The following is an 18,350-nucleotide window of genomic DNA, read 5'->3' on the forward strand; positions in this document are numbered from 1 at the left end:
TCTGTTCGTGGCTCTTTTTCACCCCTGCAGCACTGGGCATGTGCTCGTGGTCAGCGAGAGGTGGCCTTGCTGTTGCTTCAGTGGAATCTCTCTGCGGCCGCTGCCTGCAATGCTGATGGCCAGACAGCCACCACGCTTGCTCGTGAAAGTGGGCACACCAGCCTCGCCGAAGAGCTGGAGCAAGCAGCTACCAAACAGCAGCACTCGCAGGATTCTACCAGCAGGTACACTCCTACTTAAACCTAGAGAAAACGAAATCCACAGCAGCTGCAGAGGGTGAAAATTTCGTCACCTGGTGTGTTCATTTCACACTTTCTGTTGTACACTTGCGTGCTCCATAGACCTTTTGAACAAGAGCTGGATCCTTGGTTCCATTGAATATTGCCCTCTGGACCAATAAAAGCACTGCAGAGGTAGCCTTTTCTGCCTTTGCGCCACCTAGCAACAGTCCAAATAGTGGACGCTTAATCTCTTTGATAGAAGCACCTAATGGAATGCATATGTGCACGCTGCCAGGTTATGAATAAAGAATGCGATGCAGGACGTCTTCTAGCATTCTGGTTTTAATGGTCTGCTGCCTCTTCTTTTCAGTGCTCACTGCCAGCTGCTGCCGCAGCAGCATGTGCGAAGCTCAAAGGGTTCTTCGACATCTACGCACAGTCGGCTGACAAAGCGAGCGTCGGCCGACGGCAACATGAGTGGTGGCTCATCCACAGAAGCAGAATCTTCCAAGCGCTCCTCCATAGACAGTGGCATGTGCGAAGGTTCCTCGTCTCTCCCTTCATCGATGCTTCTCTCCTCGAGGCTCGTCTCTAAGCTGGATCTTGGCAATGTTGTTCTTGAACCAGGTACGTTTAAATTTAGTTGTGTCAGATACCCTACTGTCCACATTCAAAGAGGCAACCAATTTGCATTAACAAGTGCAATTAAGGCATGGAGGCATATAGATGTCACTCCGTATTTGGATATCACTTGAACGCCTGCCACATTTCCTTTCTCACTATACAGTGAAAGATGTCTAAGTTATATTAACTTTCTTTTCTGCTAGCTGTCAAGACACCACATTGCTTCATGGAATTTTCTCTCGTCTTAAAAGTTGGCCAACAAGACATTGCTTTACCCAGTTTTAAAAGTGCACGTTTGTATTCCTGTGTTTTTATGTTGTCTGTATGTAAAAGTTTGTTATACATTTCTGCACAATTATTATTATTATTATTATTATTGGCACAAACATTTATGATGTGCTCCGGTGCATAGTAGTAGAATCTGCTTACCAAAATTCTCAGAAAACTCGGAGGTTCCTGTCTAATTATCTATATTATTGCATACACATAATTTCTGAGTCCAATTGTATGATGTCATACAGTAATTCTGAGCAACATACGTAGCACTGCAACGTACCTAATTCGCATCTGTATAATGGTAAAAGTGTCTGTAAATGTATCTCCCCTCCCCCTCACATTTTTTTTTTCACTTTTTTGTGTACATTTTTTTGTCTTTTTATTGTGTGCATTTCTCAGTTTTATTAGCTCATTTATGTTGTTCCAGTGAAGAAAACTGACATGTGCATTTTATTAACCCATTTATGCTTTTTTCTCAGTCAGTTTTATTTGTCTCATTTATGTTGTTTTAGTGAAGACAACTGCCATGTGGGTTTTATTAGCTCATTTATATTTTTTGTACATTTTTCAGTTTAATTAGCTCACTTATGTTGGTCCAGCAAAGAGAACTGCCATGAGCCCATTTTTTGCCTTTCTATATGCTCTGTATGCAATGTTTGCCAAGCCCGGGGGACAGACCCTGTCAAGCCTAATCTATGGCTTCTTTGTCTGTCCCCAACAAGCTTCATTGATTATCTTTGAAGCTGAAAACAAACCCTGATTGATTAATTGATAATTTACGGTTACAGATAGAAGGATTGTATATTTATTAGTGGTGTAATTCTAGTCACATTGTGTCTGTTGCCTTCAACATGTTACTCATATTCACAGATATCTTCCTTATCATCACCTGTTGCACAAAAATGACACCTAGATACGAGGTGTTTTATTGTTACAGTGTATCAAGGGTAATGCTAACCTCTTTTATGCTACAGCTCAACGCAGCAGTGTAAATTGATAAAATCTATAAATTTGGTTTATGAAAGCTGGAATAGTACTCTGACTGAATGGAAGTGACTACGTACAATCTGTGAGTTTCTCCCTTGTTTTCCCATTATTTTACTTTCTTTCTCTAGATGCACAAGGGAGCAGCGAGAGTCCATTTATTGATGTTGTTGGTGTATCGGATGAAGAAATAGAAATGCAAAACCCCGTACGATCTTCCGGTGAGCCCTTTTCTTCAACTTGCTGGTTGTGGCAAGCAGATTACTCATATCCTTTTCTCCGTGTCACTCATCTTAGTCATCTCTACCAGTCAGATGCTCACAGCAGTCATTAGCCTAGTCATGATTCAGAGGCTCTACTATGTATGATAAACAAAGTAAAAGTGCTCACTCTATATGACACTACTGCTCTAAAGAATTTCACAGAATTTTTATCTATATATGTATATCTTTTCCTTATTAGTAACTAAATATATGCAGAAAACCTGAATGACTTCCTAACTCTTTAATCTTCATATTTCTATTTTTTCTTTATCTTATTATTTTGCCGAAAGCCCTGCCATAAATGTACTGCCTTGTGTGCCTAGTGGTCTGTTGCTAGATATAATGCCCGGATGACAGTGCTGTTGCTTGCCTTTTGTAACAGGCAATAAGCAGTGACAACTGAATTGTATAAGTACGTTGTCACGCACTTCGGGTGAGGCCCCGCCGATCCAACATTGACGTGCGGCAGACTCGCAAGCTTCCACTTTACGCTTCGGCCTGCGACGCCTGAAAGGCCTCGAAGTGGCAGATTTCGAATTTATTTGCGGGTTGGTCGACCCGTGCGGGGTTGCACGTGTGGTGATGAATGAGCCTGACCGACGCACTCATAGAGCAGACACGGAGTTTGATTATGCATAAACAAGCGTTTAATTAAAACAGGGGCAAAGGCAGGAGATTACAAAAATAACAGAGAGGAATAACACTGATGCACGATGAAGAGAACAGCTATGTAACAAACTATGCTCTAAAAGAACACTTCAAGAGATACAACAAAAGACAAACACGTGGAATATTAATAAAATAACAACAAGATGGAAATCGTAAAAGAGGGTTACAAGGAAATAATTACAGAATGATCATGGTGGCGCTTTTGAATTTCAACGTGCGACGCAGCGCACACTACAAATATTTAAAAAAGAAAGGCTGGCTATAATAATTAAACAGTTTAAAAAAGTCACAATAAAATGTTCCATACGGACCAGGCCAGCTCTTGGTGCACGTAGGGGAGTTGACGGGTGCCGCTGAAGGTCTCGCCGGCTTGGTAGACGACGAGGGTGCCCGGAATTGCAGCCGTCTCAATACGTTGCACGGGTCACTCCATGCTCGCCGCCTACGTGAGACTCGCGACACCGACGACCGCACTTGTTGCTGGCTGTACGTCAACTGCTCTTCCGATGCAGTTCAAACCTCCTCGGGGGCGTCAACGTGCTCCCATCTCATCTGGGAGTAATTTTTCTTGTTGAGACCGCCGGTTCCCCTTCCGGTCAAGGGCAGGGAAGACGAGCCGGGGCCACGCTTGGTCGTTATAGTCGCCGGATGTCGTCTCCCAACACAAAAACGCCCTTCCTTGGAAGATGGGGGCCGCGGATGCTCCGAAAATTGGAGTCGTTTGTGACATAGCCCCCTTCTTAAGGATATTACTTCGTAATGTTCAAGAAAATCACAAACGCTCAATGTTCGAGAGCTTGCAGGGTTCCGGTTGTCCACCAATGCGTTTTCTTTTTCGCGCACCATTTCACTGACGTGGACGACATCGCAGAAAACACCTGACACACTACGCTTCACGGTCACCATCAGATAAAAGTCATAACTCACGCACAACGTCATGGCCACACACATTCGAAAAGAAAATCACAAAAATACTGCACGATTTAAGGACAAAGCACGTAGGCATTCTTTCATGCCACATATTAAAACAATACACGCTTTAAGTGGTATTGAAAAGTCACTTATTGACACGCAGCTTTCAGAAAAGATGAATGAGTAATAAATCGGCATGATCATTTGTGCACAGTTCTTGGACATGCTCCACACTAAAGCGCTTCCTTTCAAAATAATAATAGAAAGAAAAGTCTTGAATAACATAGCGTCATGTTTATCACACATGCGTACCGTGAGACACTTGGATCGTATGACCAACCGGTCTCTTAAAATGAAAAAGCCCAACTAATAAAATAACAATATCCCTAAATTAAGGCTTCCCTAACTGAACGGGTAATAGGTTGAAACAACGAACATCGTCTACAAACACACAGACGACACAAGATAATCAATAAAAAAAAGCCAAGCGATTGCTCTGAACGTTTATCAAATGTTTCAAAATCGAATGAATGAAACGAACATTGTTTCAAAAAGTATCCCATTAGCCCTGAAGGATAGGTTTACGTTTCGATGTACATATACATAACTTTTATCCGCGCTCGAGGTGGTCGCGCTCTTGGGGGAGCCGTTCGAAACAACCAGGGCAGACAAAAGTGTGTACAGCCGCTACACGGGCGCCTGTTTCCCGTTAGTCTACACCTCGGAGGCATGCCTTCATCGACACCGCGTTCTACGGAAACGAGTCTCCGAACCACGTCGTGTCGCTCGGCCGAAAGGCGCTGCCTCGCAAGGCGCCCCGCATTTCGAGCAGGACAATGGAACGAAGGGGGTTGGCTTTTCCGAGCTCCACGAACAAATGTCTGCCTCACCCCCCTACCTGTCAGGCGGTTTGGAGCATAGGGACCCACTCGACTGGCGAATGCCACAAAATGCAATCGAAGCTTTCGTTGCCTTGATTGCTGTTTGGCAATTAGCGATTTTCCGGGTTGCTTTGCACCCTTGGTTTGCACCCTTCTGCTTGTGCGGCGTCTTTTTCTCCTTGCCCATTGCCCCGTGATCACTTTCGAGAAGTCTGCTTGCATCATTTGCAAAGCAGAACTTGTTTCGTCTGTCTCATCTGCGGTGCCGTCTATACAACCGGGGTCTTTCTCTAACTTACGGACACCCTGACTTACGGGGCACTTGGATGAATGCTGAGCAATGCAAGCGTCTTCCTCGGGGTTGCACCGCTCGCACCTGGAAAAACTACTTGCCCCAACATTGCCCAGCTCACAGTGTGCGTCAGCACACGCCTCTGTCCCGCTGTCTGTACAGGGGTCCTCGTCGGCCGGGCCGGTTGTACTGCGAACATCACAGTTAGCTGCCATGGCGACGCGCATACAGGGTGGCTGTGCCAAGTCAATCACAGATGGCATTTCTGTATCGACAAGACTTTCCAGGCACAGCGCCTCGTCGCCATCACTGCGGCCTTCAGTGGCCTTTGTGGCCACAACGGGACTTTCAACAGCTAACTCAATAGGTTCACTCGCGAACCTTATGTCCGCCTCAACAGTACAAAATTTTTGCCCGGCTCTCAGCGGTCTGGCACCTACGGTCTCTTTGCCCCTTTCGTGCCTTGCATCCCAGGTCTCAAGCATGCGTCGCCTACTTTCGATTTTCTGGCGCAGTAGCTGCACATGATCTTGGTAAGACTGCTTGTTCGGGACACGGTCGGTCACGCTACTGGGCGTTCTAGCGGCTAAGCTGAGACCCGACTCCATCGCACACAGTCCCAGGCGCTCTTTTTCCTTTTGAATTCTAAGCCTTGAATTTTCTCGCTCCTGTTCCATCAAAAATTCCAGATGTTGCCTGTACCTAATGCGTTCGGCATCGCGCTCCTCTTTAAGTCTATTTCGTTCTTTTTCGACGAAATTATATAACTCCTTGCCTATGAAGCCAAAGGCTTTGCCCTGTTCAATAAGCCTGTCAAACACCGTGTCGTCCATTGCTATACACAGTTGTCAACCAACAAAGCAATAAAAGGACGTCTACCTACTGCACGCTCAGAGATACGTAAGTCTCCCAGACATCACCACGTGGTCGGCCAGTCCTGTCGCGCGGACGCCAGATCATGCCACGCACTTCGGGTGAGGCCTTGTCGATCCAACATTGACGTGCGGCAGACTCGCAAGCTTCCACTTTACGCTTCGGCCTGCGACGCCTGAAAGGCCTCGAAGTGGCAGATTTCGAATTTATTTGCGGGTTGGTCGACCCGTGCGGGGTTGCACGTGTGGTGATGAATGAGCCTGACCGACGCACTCATAGAGCAGACACGGAGTTTGATTATGCATAAACAAGCGTTTAATTAAAACAGGGGCAAAGGCAGGAGATTACAAAAATAACAGAGAGGAATAACACTGATGCACGATGGAGAGAACAGCTATGTAACAAACTATGCTCTAAAAGAACACTTCAAGAGATACAACAAAAGACAAACACGTGGAATATTAATAAAATAACAAGATGGAAATCGTAAAAGAGGGTTACGAGGAAATAATTACAGAATGATCATGGTGGCGCTTTTGAATTTCAACGTGCGACGCAGCGCACACTACAAATATTTAAAAAAGAAAGGCTGGCTATAATAATTAAACAGTTTAAAAAAGTCACAATAAAATGTTCCATACGGACCAGGCCAGCTCTTGGTGCACGTAGGGGAGTTGACGGGTGCCGCTGAAGGTCTCGCCGGCTTGGTAGACGACGAGGGTGCCCGGAATTGCAGCCGTCTCAATACGTTGCACGGGTCACTCCATGCTCGCCGCCTACGCGAGACTCGCGACACTGACGACCGCACTTGTTGCTGGCTGTATGTCAACTGCTCTTCCGATGCAGTTCAAACCTCCTCGGGGGCGTCAACGTGCTCCCATCTCATCTGGGAGTAATTTTCCTTGTTGAGACCGCCGGTTCCCCTTCCGGTCAGGGGCAGGGAAGACGAGCCGGGGCCACGCTTGGTCGTTATAGTCGCCGGATGTCGTCTCCCAACACAAAAACGCCCTTCCTTGGAAGATGGGGCCCGCGGATGCTCCGAAAATTGGAGTCGTTTGTGACATACGTGTAACACGTATATAGTACATGGTCCGACGCACATTCCACATTCCTTTAGTACTGACCATACTGCTTTTACTTATGTTTATTACTTTTGAACGCATCAGTTTGTCAGCATCAGAGCTGTAGCATGGCTTCACTTTTATTTTCTTAGAGACCTTCGTCTGAAGTAGTATTACATAGCTGGTAGTAATTAAAAAATTAAAAACAGGTGCTTCTAACAGCTTCCAAAAAAAAAATGGCAGCATATCCACGGAGTGAATAATGGAGAGTGGGGCGAAGCATTCGTCCGTCCATTCGTTCTTGCTTCCGTCCGTCCATGCGTCCGTCTGTGTGACCATCCATGCGTCCATCCGCCCATCCGTGCGTGCATCTATTCGTGCGTCCGTCCCTGCGTTCGTCCATGCGTCCATCCATGCATCTGTCTGATTGTCCATTCGTCCATCTATTAAACACTTCATGTACCACCATCTCGCATCTTTTCATCATATATTCCCCATATAGAAGCACCGCCATCCAGCGGACATTCGAAGGACTAAACGAGAGGTGGCACACGCACACTTTCTTACGGCTTGCGCTTCGTGTCTACTTCCCACCTTTAACCACCTCGAGTTCATGGTATATACTAGTTCACTGTATTCATGGCACTGTGGCCCAACACTCGCTAAACCTTTTTAAAACCAAAGAGGTTACGCCCAGCGAGTATAACGTAGAAACCTTTTCCTGTCAGATAGGGCTCAATGTACATGCCAAAGGCTGCTAATGGGAAATGAGAGACAGGAGAATTTGGCTTTTACTTTCTTATGGCTTGCGCTTCGTGTCTACTTCCCACCTTTAACCACCTCGAGTTCATGGTATATACTAGTTCATTGTATTCTTGGCACTGCGGCTCGCTAAACCTTTCTAAAAGTAAGGAGGTTACACCCAGCGAGTATAACGTAGCAACCCTTTCTTGTCAGATAGTGCTCAATGTACTTGCCAATGGCTGCTAATGGGGATCGCAGCGTGCGCGTTAACTAAAAGCCGAATGCTCCTGTCTTTCATTCCCCCTTAGCAGTCATTGGCATGTACATTGAGCACTATCTTTTATTGTTCAACAACGCACAAAATAAATCTCTCACAAGCACCACCTTGGAGGTCAAAATGTTATACTTGTTACACACTACAACAGCTATAAGGGACGAACGAGTGCCGCTATAAGGAGCTTCGCCCCTAAAACAAGAAACAGCTGAGCCAATAATGGCTCCAATGCTGTAAAGAACATCATTCCAGTTTTTTGCTGCTTGGATAAAAAAACAGACTTGGAAAGTAGTGGTCCAGGCATGTGGTTGTGCAGCATGCAGCGGATTACCGGTACAATGAGATATGCATGAATAAGGCATGATTTGAGTTGGATGGGTCAGTGACCTGTATTAAAACATTTAATGAAGAGCACACTTTACCTCTTGCAGGGATGAGCCCATTAGGTAGGAGACGAGAAAGCCACAGCAGCGTGGGCTGTGACCTGGGCACTTCGTCTTCGCCTGCAGCAGATGCCTCATCTCATGTGCCAGGAGACAGCCGTGTGCTCACACTTGCTGAGCAGATAATTGCGGCGTTGCCAGAGCGCATCAAGGCAGCTCCGCGTACAATCGATGATGACGAGGATAACTCAATGGAAGCTGAGGGTCTGTTTCTGCTTCTGTCGTCACCGGACACGGCTGGCGGACCCCACAGTCCTGGACTGGCGGCTACCATGTGCCCCGTTGACGATCCGCCGCCGCCACTTCTCAGCGACGACTTCAATTTCGAGTTTAGTGACTACAACTACAGGTAATAATAGTAAAAAGTGAGAATAGTTGGGGCTGGAACGTTAGCATGTGTACTAGTGAGAAACTTTTTATTCTTGAGATATGTGTTAGAGTGAATATAACAGTACAAACAGAGACATTCTGTCTGTGGGCACACCTCGGGAGAATGAATCAAGGAAGCAAGCAAATAGTGAATGTTAGCATGTTGTTTGTCAGAACATTTGAACACATGCAGGTACAATAGATAAAAATGCTGTTTTGTGCAGTGTCTAAGACACATACATTTCATTCTAGTGGGCAATTCAGCTGAAGTTTTCCTCACTCATATACATATATATGTATATATACTATACCTGCACATGAAATATATATATATATATGTGTGTGTGTGTGTGTGTGTGTGTGTGTGTGTGTGTGTGTGTGTGTGTGTGTGTGTGTGTGTGTGTGCGTGCGTGCGTGCGTGCGTGCGTGCGTGCGTGCGTGCGTGCGTGCGTGCGTGCGTGCGTGCGTGCGTGCGTGCGTGCGTGCGTGCGTGCGTGCGTGCGTGCGTGCGTGCGTGCGTGCGTGCGTGCGTGCGTGCGTGCGTGTGTGTGTGTGTGTGTGTGTGTGTGTGTGTGTGTGTGTGTGTTCTCACTGTTCCCATTAACTCACACATACTCACATACTTGGTTTTAACAACCAGTAATAAGGGGGTTGGCATTGAATAACTAAACTAGTTCATATTGTGCTGCCTATTAGGTGCCCACAGTAGAAGTGGAAGTATTCTGCTGCCTATTATAGTGCCTTCCATATAAATGTAAGTTTAGAATGAAACTAGAAATAAATGAAGCTCTACTGTTTTTTTTATCCGACTCGTAGCTACAATACCAACATATCCACATCAGAGAGAAAAAAAATATGATTTATCAATAGAGTTCTGAGTGAATATCTTTTTTACTGGCAGGTACCATCTTTTCATTGTGCTATCTTCACTTCTATGGTAGGAGCTGAACGGGATTTTTTTTTGTATAAAATGTTTGTTCCACAATTTTATTTTGTGCAGGTATTGCGAAGCGGGAACTCCGTCGTCATCCCTGAGCCCAGCTTCATCATCATGCCTGCAGAGTCCCGGAAGTTTCACGTTAGAATCGCCTTCGCCTCCTCCAACCACTGCGGATTTCTGCGAGTTCTTCAAGGCTTCTGGGAAGATCATGGAGAGGGACTTCTCCAATCTCACTCTTTCAGGTAGGAAAAGGCTTGGCAATTAGGGTGCAGAGCTGTAGTCGCGCGTTTGCATGCACATCGTATTCGTAGCCTTGTGTAGTGTTACTTTTTATTGCTCTGAATACGATTGTTGATGAGCCTCTAATTATATCACAAAAAAGTACAAATTTTAGCATTTATTTTTGACAGCAGCTCGCTATGCTCCTTCGTGTGGCATGCTCCTCTCAAGTTAAAAAGTGGGTCAACAACTAACCTGGGGCACTACTTTTTTTATTTTTATTTTCTTTTTGCAGCTTATTTTTTGTTTAATGCTAAAGAGGTGTGCTTACGCAATTCAATGGGTTCACACAAATTGTGTTGAGCTAGCATTTTAGTACTGAAATTCCAATTGTCCCTTCCTATTGAGGTCCTTACAACTAGAACACAGTGCGAAGACGAAGTATTAAGGGGGGCAGCCACCCCTCTCTGTGCACGCAGCTATGCAAGCAGGGCCCAGCTCATTCGAGTTTCACTAGTACGCAACAACCTCATCGCCCGTGGTACACTCAAACCTCATTATAACAAACTTGCATCTTACATGAAAATAGGTTTGTTATATCCGAAATTTTGTTATAATGGTTTATTCTTAACACTAAATCTATTGCGAGACTATTTTTCATTTACTTCGTTATAACCAATATTTCGTTATATCTGGATTCGTTATATCGAGGTTTGAGTGTAGTACAATGGTATTGCGTTCTAAGGCGGTCCTTTCAGTTTGCATACTTGCGTTTCCTACAGACAAGGAGCAACGAGAACTGTACGAAGCAGCCAAGATTATTCAGAAGGCGTATCGTTCCTACAAGGGCCGCAAGCGCCAGGAAGAGCAAGAGAAAGAGAGGGCGGCCGCTGTGCTCATACAGAGCTATTACAGGAGGTATAAGCAGGTGAGTGCTCTTACAGAAACACTTTGCTTTTTGATTTATTTCGTACTAGCATTAGTACTGTCCATTCACCAAGATACCTACGTTGAAGGCTCTTTCACAGCTTTTCCCAAATAGGGTATTATGGAGAAGACACCGGCAAGTAGACAGCGAGGCGGATGTGGCTTCTATCATAACTCAGTTGGTAGAGTATCGGATGTGCAATTAGAAAGTGTGCGGGTTTAAATCTGACCAACAGAAAAGGGTGTTTTTTTTGTCTACTTTAATTCATTACTATACGACAGTTAAAGACAATTAATGTTTCCAATGCTTTCCCCGGCCAAACTGTCTGTCAGATTCATTTGGTTGGGCTTCACTGATGTCATTTGGTGATTCCCTAAAAGGAGAGGCAGCTTTAAAAACGTGCCTCGAGTCATGTGTGCTTCAATATTGATAAAAATTTTTTCACTTCAGAATCACTGCATACAATAACTAAAGTGCAAAGGGCTCTATTGCCTTCTGCTATATTGAGACTAGGTAGAGTGGCAGAACATTCCAAGACATGTAAACTAAATGCTCTATTTTGATTACTTTCTACACAGGCAGATGAAACCTCATATTTTTTTTTAACTCTTGCCAGCACCGTAATAACATACATAAGACAATTTTTTATAATGAGTTGTGTAACATGTCTTCCACAATTTCATCACAAGCTCCTTTTCTAGGAAATCAATGGTTCCATCTTTGCCACCATCCTCTACTCAGTAACTTCAATTTCCACCACCTTCTAGATGCTGCACCATGAGCACATCTCTGGAGCGAGATGTGCTCATATACATTGACTTCCACGTCACACATGTCCTTTTTATGCAAAAAAAAACTGCTTAAGGCCCGAACATCTCAGCATTAATTGACTCATCGGTGTTTTTTGCTCATTTCGTGCAGTACATGTACTACAAGCAGATGACCAAGGCAGCCGTCGAGAGCTTCCATGGTTGGTGTGAACAGCACAAGAGGTTCAAGAAGAGTCCCGAAGGAGAAACGGCCACTGGTAGTCCTGGACAAGGCTTCTTCCACAGGGGCTATTCGGATGACCGGCGGCAATCGTCCCTCTCCAGCCGGGAGGGAACTCCCACCGCCTCGGCTTTCAGGTCTGTTTATCTATCCATAATGAATTGGTTTGTTCAGCGCGAAATACGAGACGGGAGTTAAGAAGTACGCAGTCTCATATTTTTCACTGTTCCTACATTATGAATCGAAACCAACTAGCATGACTGCCCATGCTGTTGTCTATCTTTCTTATATCAGCTTCTGCAGTTATAATTTTTGTATTTAGTAATACCTAGCACTAGAATGGCTGTAGATCCTGGAGATGAGAAACATAGATGATAGCCTAAAGGTGTACTTTCCCATCATGAAGATGTTTGGTATCTCTTTTCGCCAGTAAAAGTAGCAGCAATGCTTTAAGGGATTACAGTGACATTTGTACATTCACTGTCACAATCCTATTGCTTGTAAACATTTGCACTTTCTTCATGAAAAGATGTGATAACTTTTTATGCAGTTTAGCATTCTTTAATCATTGCTGTGATCTAATTTTCAGGTCCTCCAAACAGAGGCATTTAGTAAGATTTGTAATGTTGGTAAATATAAGAACAGCACTCAACTTATCTGCATCATTGTTTAGCATGCGGTCACTCAAAATAGTCGATGGTATCGTGAATATTTGATAATTTTTCTTAGTGTGTTCAGCAAATTCAATCATCTCCTTCACCAATGAAGTTGATTATCTACACAATGCAGTAATAGTCTTCACTAGCTTCTTCACCCACGAAAAACCTTTAATTTGTTTTTGCTGCAGACGAACATATTCCCAGCGGCGTCAGCACCAGGCCGCTAGGAAGATTCAGCAGTTCATGAGACAGTCGAAAAACAAGTAAGTCTATAAAGAGAAGTAATATTTTCTGCACTTCTTTAACAGTGCAATTTGCATTTGTGTGGCCCAAAAAAGAAATGTTCAAAGGCAGAATATTTTTGGCAATTTGAACAGTTTTTTCGTTGTTTGTTTGTCGAGTTTCTGGCATATAACAGCTAATTTATTGCTGTTTCTTCAGAAGGTATTGAGGTGTCGCACTGTGTTACAGGATAGACGATTTGTGACATCTATCATTATCGGTTCGACGTCAACGAGACAGTCAGACTCAAACTAGTTGCGATTCCTTAACATTTACTTGTATTATACTAAGCTTAAATGCGGCACAGAGAAAATGTCTAGTATTGAAGTCATAGTTTTACGCTGTAGCTCGAAAATAAAAACCAGGATATTGCTTTTTGGTAGTCACTACAGGGGTTTTTCATTTTGTATTTAAGGGGCAACAGGTGTCAACTTAGCACAAAAAGACCTTCTTCAAACATATTCTTCTATGCCACTCTAATGTATTCTGTTGCCCTTCTCTTATTCGTCCGCCTTCTCTTTCAGATCTACGTATGGGTAACCTTTTAGCTGCTCTAGAATTTTGGTATTTGTTGGATGTTAGTCCTTTTCCCATGTATTCAAGGCTGAAAGACACTAAATGCTATTCATACGTGAAAATACTAGCCCAAACATTACCATTACACTCCCTTTATTCTATAACTACTATACTTATACTGCTGTTAACCTATCTCTCTGCTTACACGATGAATTGCTTTGAGCAAAGTGCTCGTGCTGCAACTGTGGCCGCGAAATTTACAAACATGCCGTTCTCAATTATCAATGCAGTATACTAACTAGCACAACTCTTCAAGATAACCAACAACTCACTAGAATGACTGCACGATGCTTATGCATAGCATGATTGCCCCAGGTCACTTCGGGTACAGCGTGTGTGCATGAAAAAAAAGTTGCCTCATTGCTAACTTTTTTACTCTTCTATCTCTACGCTCACATGGTATGCTGACAGGCTTTCTGTCTCTCTCTCTTTCGTACTTTCATACAAAAGCAGCATGTGGGAGTTTTTACATGGGAAAGTGGTGAGTTCTCTCTGCCTGCCCTCACACCATCTACCTTTTCTCTCTCTCCTCACGTTTTTGCACCTGTCTATTTGCACTTACTCATTTTCCTTCTTCCCTGCTCAAGTCCAAGAGCTTAATAAGGGTCTTGTTTCATTTCTGTGGTACTTTTTCTTTATGAATGATGGAAGGAAATTTTTCAGGGCTCATTCCTTTTTTTTAGCACAACTGTAATGCAAACCAGCAGATAATGATGCCACGAAGGCATAGGAGACGTTAATTGTACTTTTTTTTTCAAGTTTATAGATTGTGATATATACCTGAAGGTAGTGTGCGACAAGGCAACTTCCTGCTGGCAGAGATCGAGTCTGCAACCTCAGCTTTGGTCCCTGCCAGCGTCACTTTGCTTCGTTCAGATACATGTAATAATTACTGCCATACACCTAAATCAAAAGCACAATTAATGCCCTCTGTACTTTTCTTGACTTCATTATCTGCTGGGTTTCACTGAGATTGTATTTCACATAGCATGTAATTCTGCAAAAGTGACACGGGCATGATATGTTTTCGAAAGTGTGAAAGTCGAAAGGAAACTGCTGCAGGGCTAAAATTGGTTAATGCAACAAAATTGGTTGCTGTTTGTTTACTAAACATACGCTAACTATTGCATATGTAGAGAATCAAGAACACATGATGGGAATGTAATGTTTATGCATTCCTGTGTTTCTTGAATCTGTGTTATCACGGTAATGAAGCAATGTATTAACGTGGAGACTTACAATCAACAACTGTGGGGACAAGGGTTCTATTGCTGCTCTAACAAAGCCCAGTTCTCCCATCAAAACATATAACCTCCACAGGATCTTGACTCTTTCTTAAGTTACCAAAAACCTGATAAAAGTTGCGTCAGTAAATGTAAAATAAAGCTATTTGGTTTATTCTAGTCTACACTAAGATAGGAGCTTTTGAAATGAACTATCTTTTTATGCATCACTGAAAACTGTTTGTTGTTTGTGATGCACTGCTACAAGTCACACTAAACATCTTTCTTTACTTTCCTATACTTTGTGTTCCTAACCCTCACAGAAACCTGGAAATTTGACCCAAGCTTAAAGAGACGCTAAAGAGAAAATTTTTGTTTCTAATGGTAGTAAATTACAGTTTCGCAATTCCAAAATTTACATGCTTGCAGTGGAACAACGCTTGGTACCCGAGAAAACGAGCAGAATGAAAATGTGCGTGATGACATCCCCTTGAAATTCCTGCTCCAAACTTCATGGATTTTGACATCACCTATTAGGCCTTACATAGCAGTAAAAACTAATACATTGTCCTCTGAGGGGTTTGTTGAATGTACCACATTTCAGAAAATTTTGTTGAGCCAAAGTGGTCACAATACAAAAAAGTACACTTTCAAATTAATGAAATGATGTGCAGAGATTTTTCGGTGTGAAATTTGAGTACGAAACTATTACCTTGATTTTCTTCTTTATCACTTAATCTATAATGGTGAAATTACTTTTATCACTAAATATATGATGCTTCAATTAATAACATCAATGTTCTTAGAGGGTAATTTATTGATATAAATTGATTCGTTGTTTGACTTTAGTGCCCCTTTAAAATTATTTCCTTTCCTGTTCTCTCCTCCTCCGCTCCCCCATACGTCGGCTTCGAGCGCTCGCTGCCGCGTCTGCTTTAAACCATGCCGCCTCTGAGATTAAAGCAATATCTACTGCCATCTCAGAGGCAACTGATCTAAAGCAAGGACTAGATAGCTGCACGCCATGTGATGTACCTTTTTTCCCTCAGATCAAATTTACACTTTTTGTGACTGCCACACACAATCCTTCAAGCTCCGTGTATTGCTCAGGCAGTTGAACTTGTCGTAATGTTTCTAGATTGCAGAGAGAGCGTGCCTTAGCTGCCGAAAGAGAGAGGCCAGCAGCGGTCGTTCCAGCGCCACCACGGCTGCCCACAAAATCCCAGGAACTGCCTTCTAGCTTCAAGGAGGCTTGAAAGGTCAGACTGCTGGTCATCTGACACAAAAAGTCTCGGGTTAATTTATGTTGCAGATCATGTGGAATCGGGTACGTGTGGTGTAAGATGGAAGGAAGACGGGGCACAGCTGCGGGCATAACTGTTACCTTGTCAATGCAAGGGCAATGACTGAAGCCAGTCACTTTCAATGATTTGGCAACCTGCATGCCAGCCATGCCCTGTATTTCTGTGTAAAAGGGAATTGGAAAAGTGATAACCACGTAAGGATTCATCTGTTGTTTTTTTTATATGCTTTCTAGGAAGGGGGGAGCAACAGGCAGCATTTTGATTGTGCTTGTACATTGGTGTGCACACTTCGTTGTTTTTTTTTAGCTTACTGCATTCACTGATTCTGTTCGGCTTAGATGCACCTTGGTGCATCGCAACCTTCCTGAATTGTATAATTTTTTCTGTAGCGAAAATAATGCATGTACTTAGCACACAATAAGAATAGTGGCAAATTCTGTAACGTATGGGACCACAGCAACTATGTTGAAATGTATTATGGTGCGTCTACAGATAGCTGAAGTGTGTGACCAGACTTCAATGACTGATAATTTCACTTACCACTATCATCACAAAGCAGATGGTTGAAGTGTGCTGTAGAAATTGTTCAGTTGTTGATTAATGTCACAGCTGTTGCGTTTTTCACACTCGTAGCAGCATGACGACAATACCTTTGCATTTTATCCTGTGACCTCTAAATCCTCAATTTCAGTCACCTTGTGTGTCCTATCTTCCTTCTTTGACACGTTCCTCAATCTAGTTCTGTGCAGCTTTTCTCAAATGAACTAATGCAAATTTGCGGAATTCGCGACTGTGTGTTCCTTATTTTAGAGACAGACATGACATTCTTAAGTACATTGCACTAGTGGAGTTACTAAAGGGTCAGTTTTGCTACAAGTAGAAGCTTCGTCTTTCAGAAGGAGCATGGCTGTGAAAGGCAGGAGGCAACACCAGTTTCTCGTGACATCATCAGATTTTTATAGCATCTACCTGGTGTTACTTTCAAAAAGGATTGTACTTTCGAGTTTCCTGGACTTTGACTCAACTTGGCTAAAATATGTGAATGTAGTGCGAGATCCATACTATCTCGCTAATGTCAGCAGCATTGGATTCTAAAACACACATGCAGCATTTGTACTTCAATAGAAGTCAGTTTTTCTGGCGAAGAAACACTAGCTGTTCTGGAGTGCTTTTATGTCATGCTAAACAGAATTATGGGCTCTTTTTAAAACCTGCTGTCACATGCAAAAGTAACACACTGCCCATCATATCTAAAGCTGTAGGAACAATCACTGCAAATTTTTGTTTAAGTGTACGGTAGACTTTCAGTAAACAGAAATCTGTTAAATGAAACTACTGCTTAAACGTAACTATTTCCTCTGTTATGCTTGGTTTCGGGCTTGTATTCTGCACATATGTTCTTCTCTCAATAAATGAAACTCCTGTTAAATGGAACATATTTTTCCAACCCCTTCAGGTTTTGTTTACTGAGAGTTTACTTAGTCATACGCGCCTGAAGCATGGTTTCATATAAGAACAGCGTCTTTGCTTGTTAATGCATAATTTAAGTAATTACTAAAAGAATAGTATGTTACTTTCATTTAAGACGACACTTTTAAGGCTTCACATTGGTCAAAAATGTTTCTCTATATATTTGATTTTAAAAATCTACATATTTGATTCTAAAAAATGTTTTTAAAAAATTGCTCAGTTTACATTGATGTGTCAATCATTCTTGCATTCACTTCTTGTCCTTCTCATGTTTCAGCAGTGCGAGCTCAAGCGACAAATGCATGATGGAAAAGAAAACGTCTGGAGTAGACAAGACATAGAATGCAGCAGCAGCAGCAACTACGCTGACGCAAGAATTTTGGTTTCCACGCGGCGCTTGGAAGCCACAGCTTCAATTACTTTCTGCATTCATATGTATATTGCAGTCCCTGCCACTTGGGTTATCGCGATTGCATACATTTAGGTCCTTCACATGTTTCGCTGCTGCCAGGATATGCGTTTGTACAACGTGGTTGCTTTCCTCGCCCAGTGATACGCTATCCACAAAGAGCGCGCTTATTAAGATTTATTTCGTGGTTTACGGAGCATCACTTGCTGCGATCGCTAATCGGACACATTTCTCGGCACTGTAGCCCCAGAATGGAGGAAACCTTTTATGATCTGGAAAATTTATTTCACTCATATGCCAAAACTGCTGCTGCATTTTTCTCGCCTTCTTTTTTTAGACTCGTTTCTCACATTTTATTCTCTCTCACTTTTCCTTTTTAACATATAAACTTTCGTGAATCTTGTTTCACACATTACTTCCCCTTCTTGTAGCTTTCTATTGGGTTTGTCACTTACACACATACA

General features: G+C 43.1%; 1 protein-coding gene across 1 annotated transcript in view; it reads left to right on the top strand.

Moving 5' to 3' along the window:
• LOC142803653 (calmodulin-binding transcription activator 2-like) overlaps window positions 1-18,026 on the top strand; it is a 573,461-nt gene extending 555,435 nt beyond the window's left edge. Inside the window, exons 15-24 of the mRNA XM_075889143.1 lie at window positions 31-224; window positions 592-848; window positions 2,237-2,326; window positions 8,506-8,866; window positions 9,887-10,068; window positions 10,828-10,973; window positions 11,895-12,100; window positions 12,811-12,885; window positions 15,842-15,962; window positions 17,755-18,026. Coding sequence (XP_075745258.1) covers window positions 31-224; window positions 592-848; window positions 2,237-2,326; window positions 8,506-8,866; window positions 9,887-10,068; window positions 10,828-10,973; window positions 11,895-12,100; window positions 12,811-12,885; window positions 15,842-15,959 — 1,629 coding nt within the window. The 3' untranslated portion in view covers window positions 15,960-15,962; window positions 17,755-18,026. The remainder of the gene's footprint in view (window positions 1-30; window positions 225-591; window positions 849-2,236; window positions 2,327-8,505; window positions 8,867-9,886; window positions 10,069-10,827; window positions 10,974-11,894; window positions 12,101-12,810; window positions 12,886-15,841; window positions 15,963-17,754) is intronic.
• Window positions 18,027-18,350: the final 324 nt, after the last annotated feature.

The sequence above is a fragment of the Rhipicephalus microplus genome, chromosome 3, assembly GCF_043290135.1.
Source record: "Rhipicephalus microplus isolate Deutch F79 chromosome 3, USDA_Rmic, whole genome shotgun sequence".
Taxonomy (NCBI): Eukaryota; Metazoa; Arthropoda; class Arachnida; order Ixodida; family Ixodidae; genus Rhipicephalus; species Rhipicephalus microplus.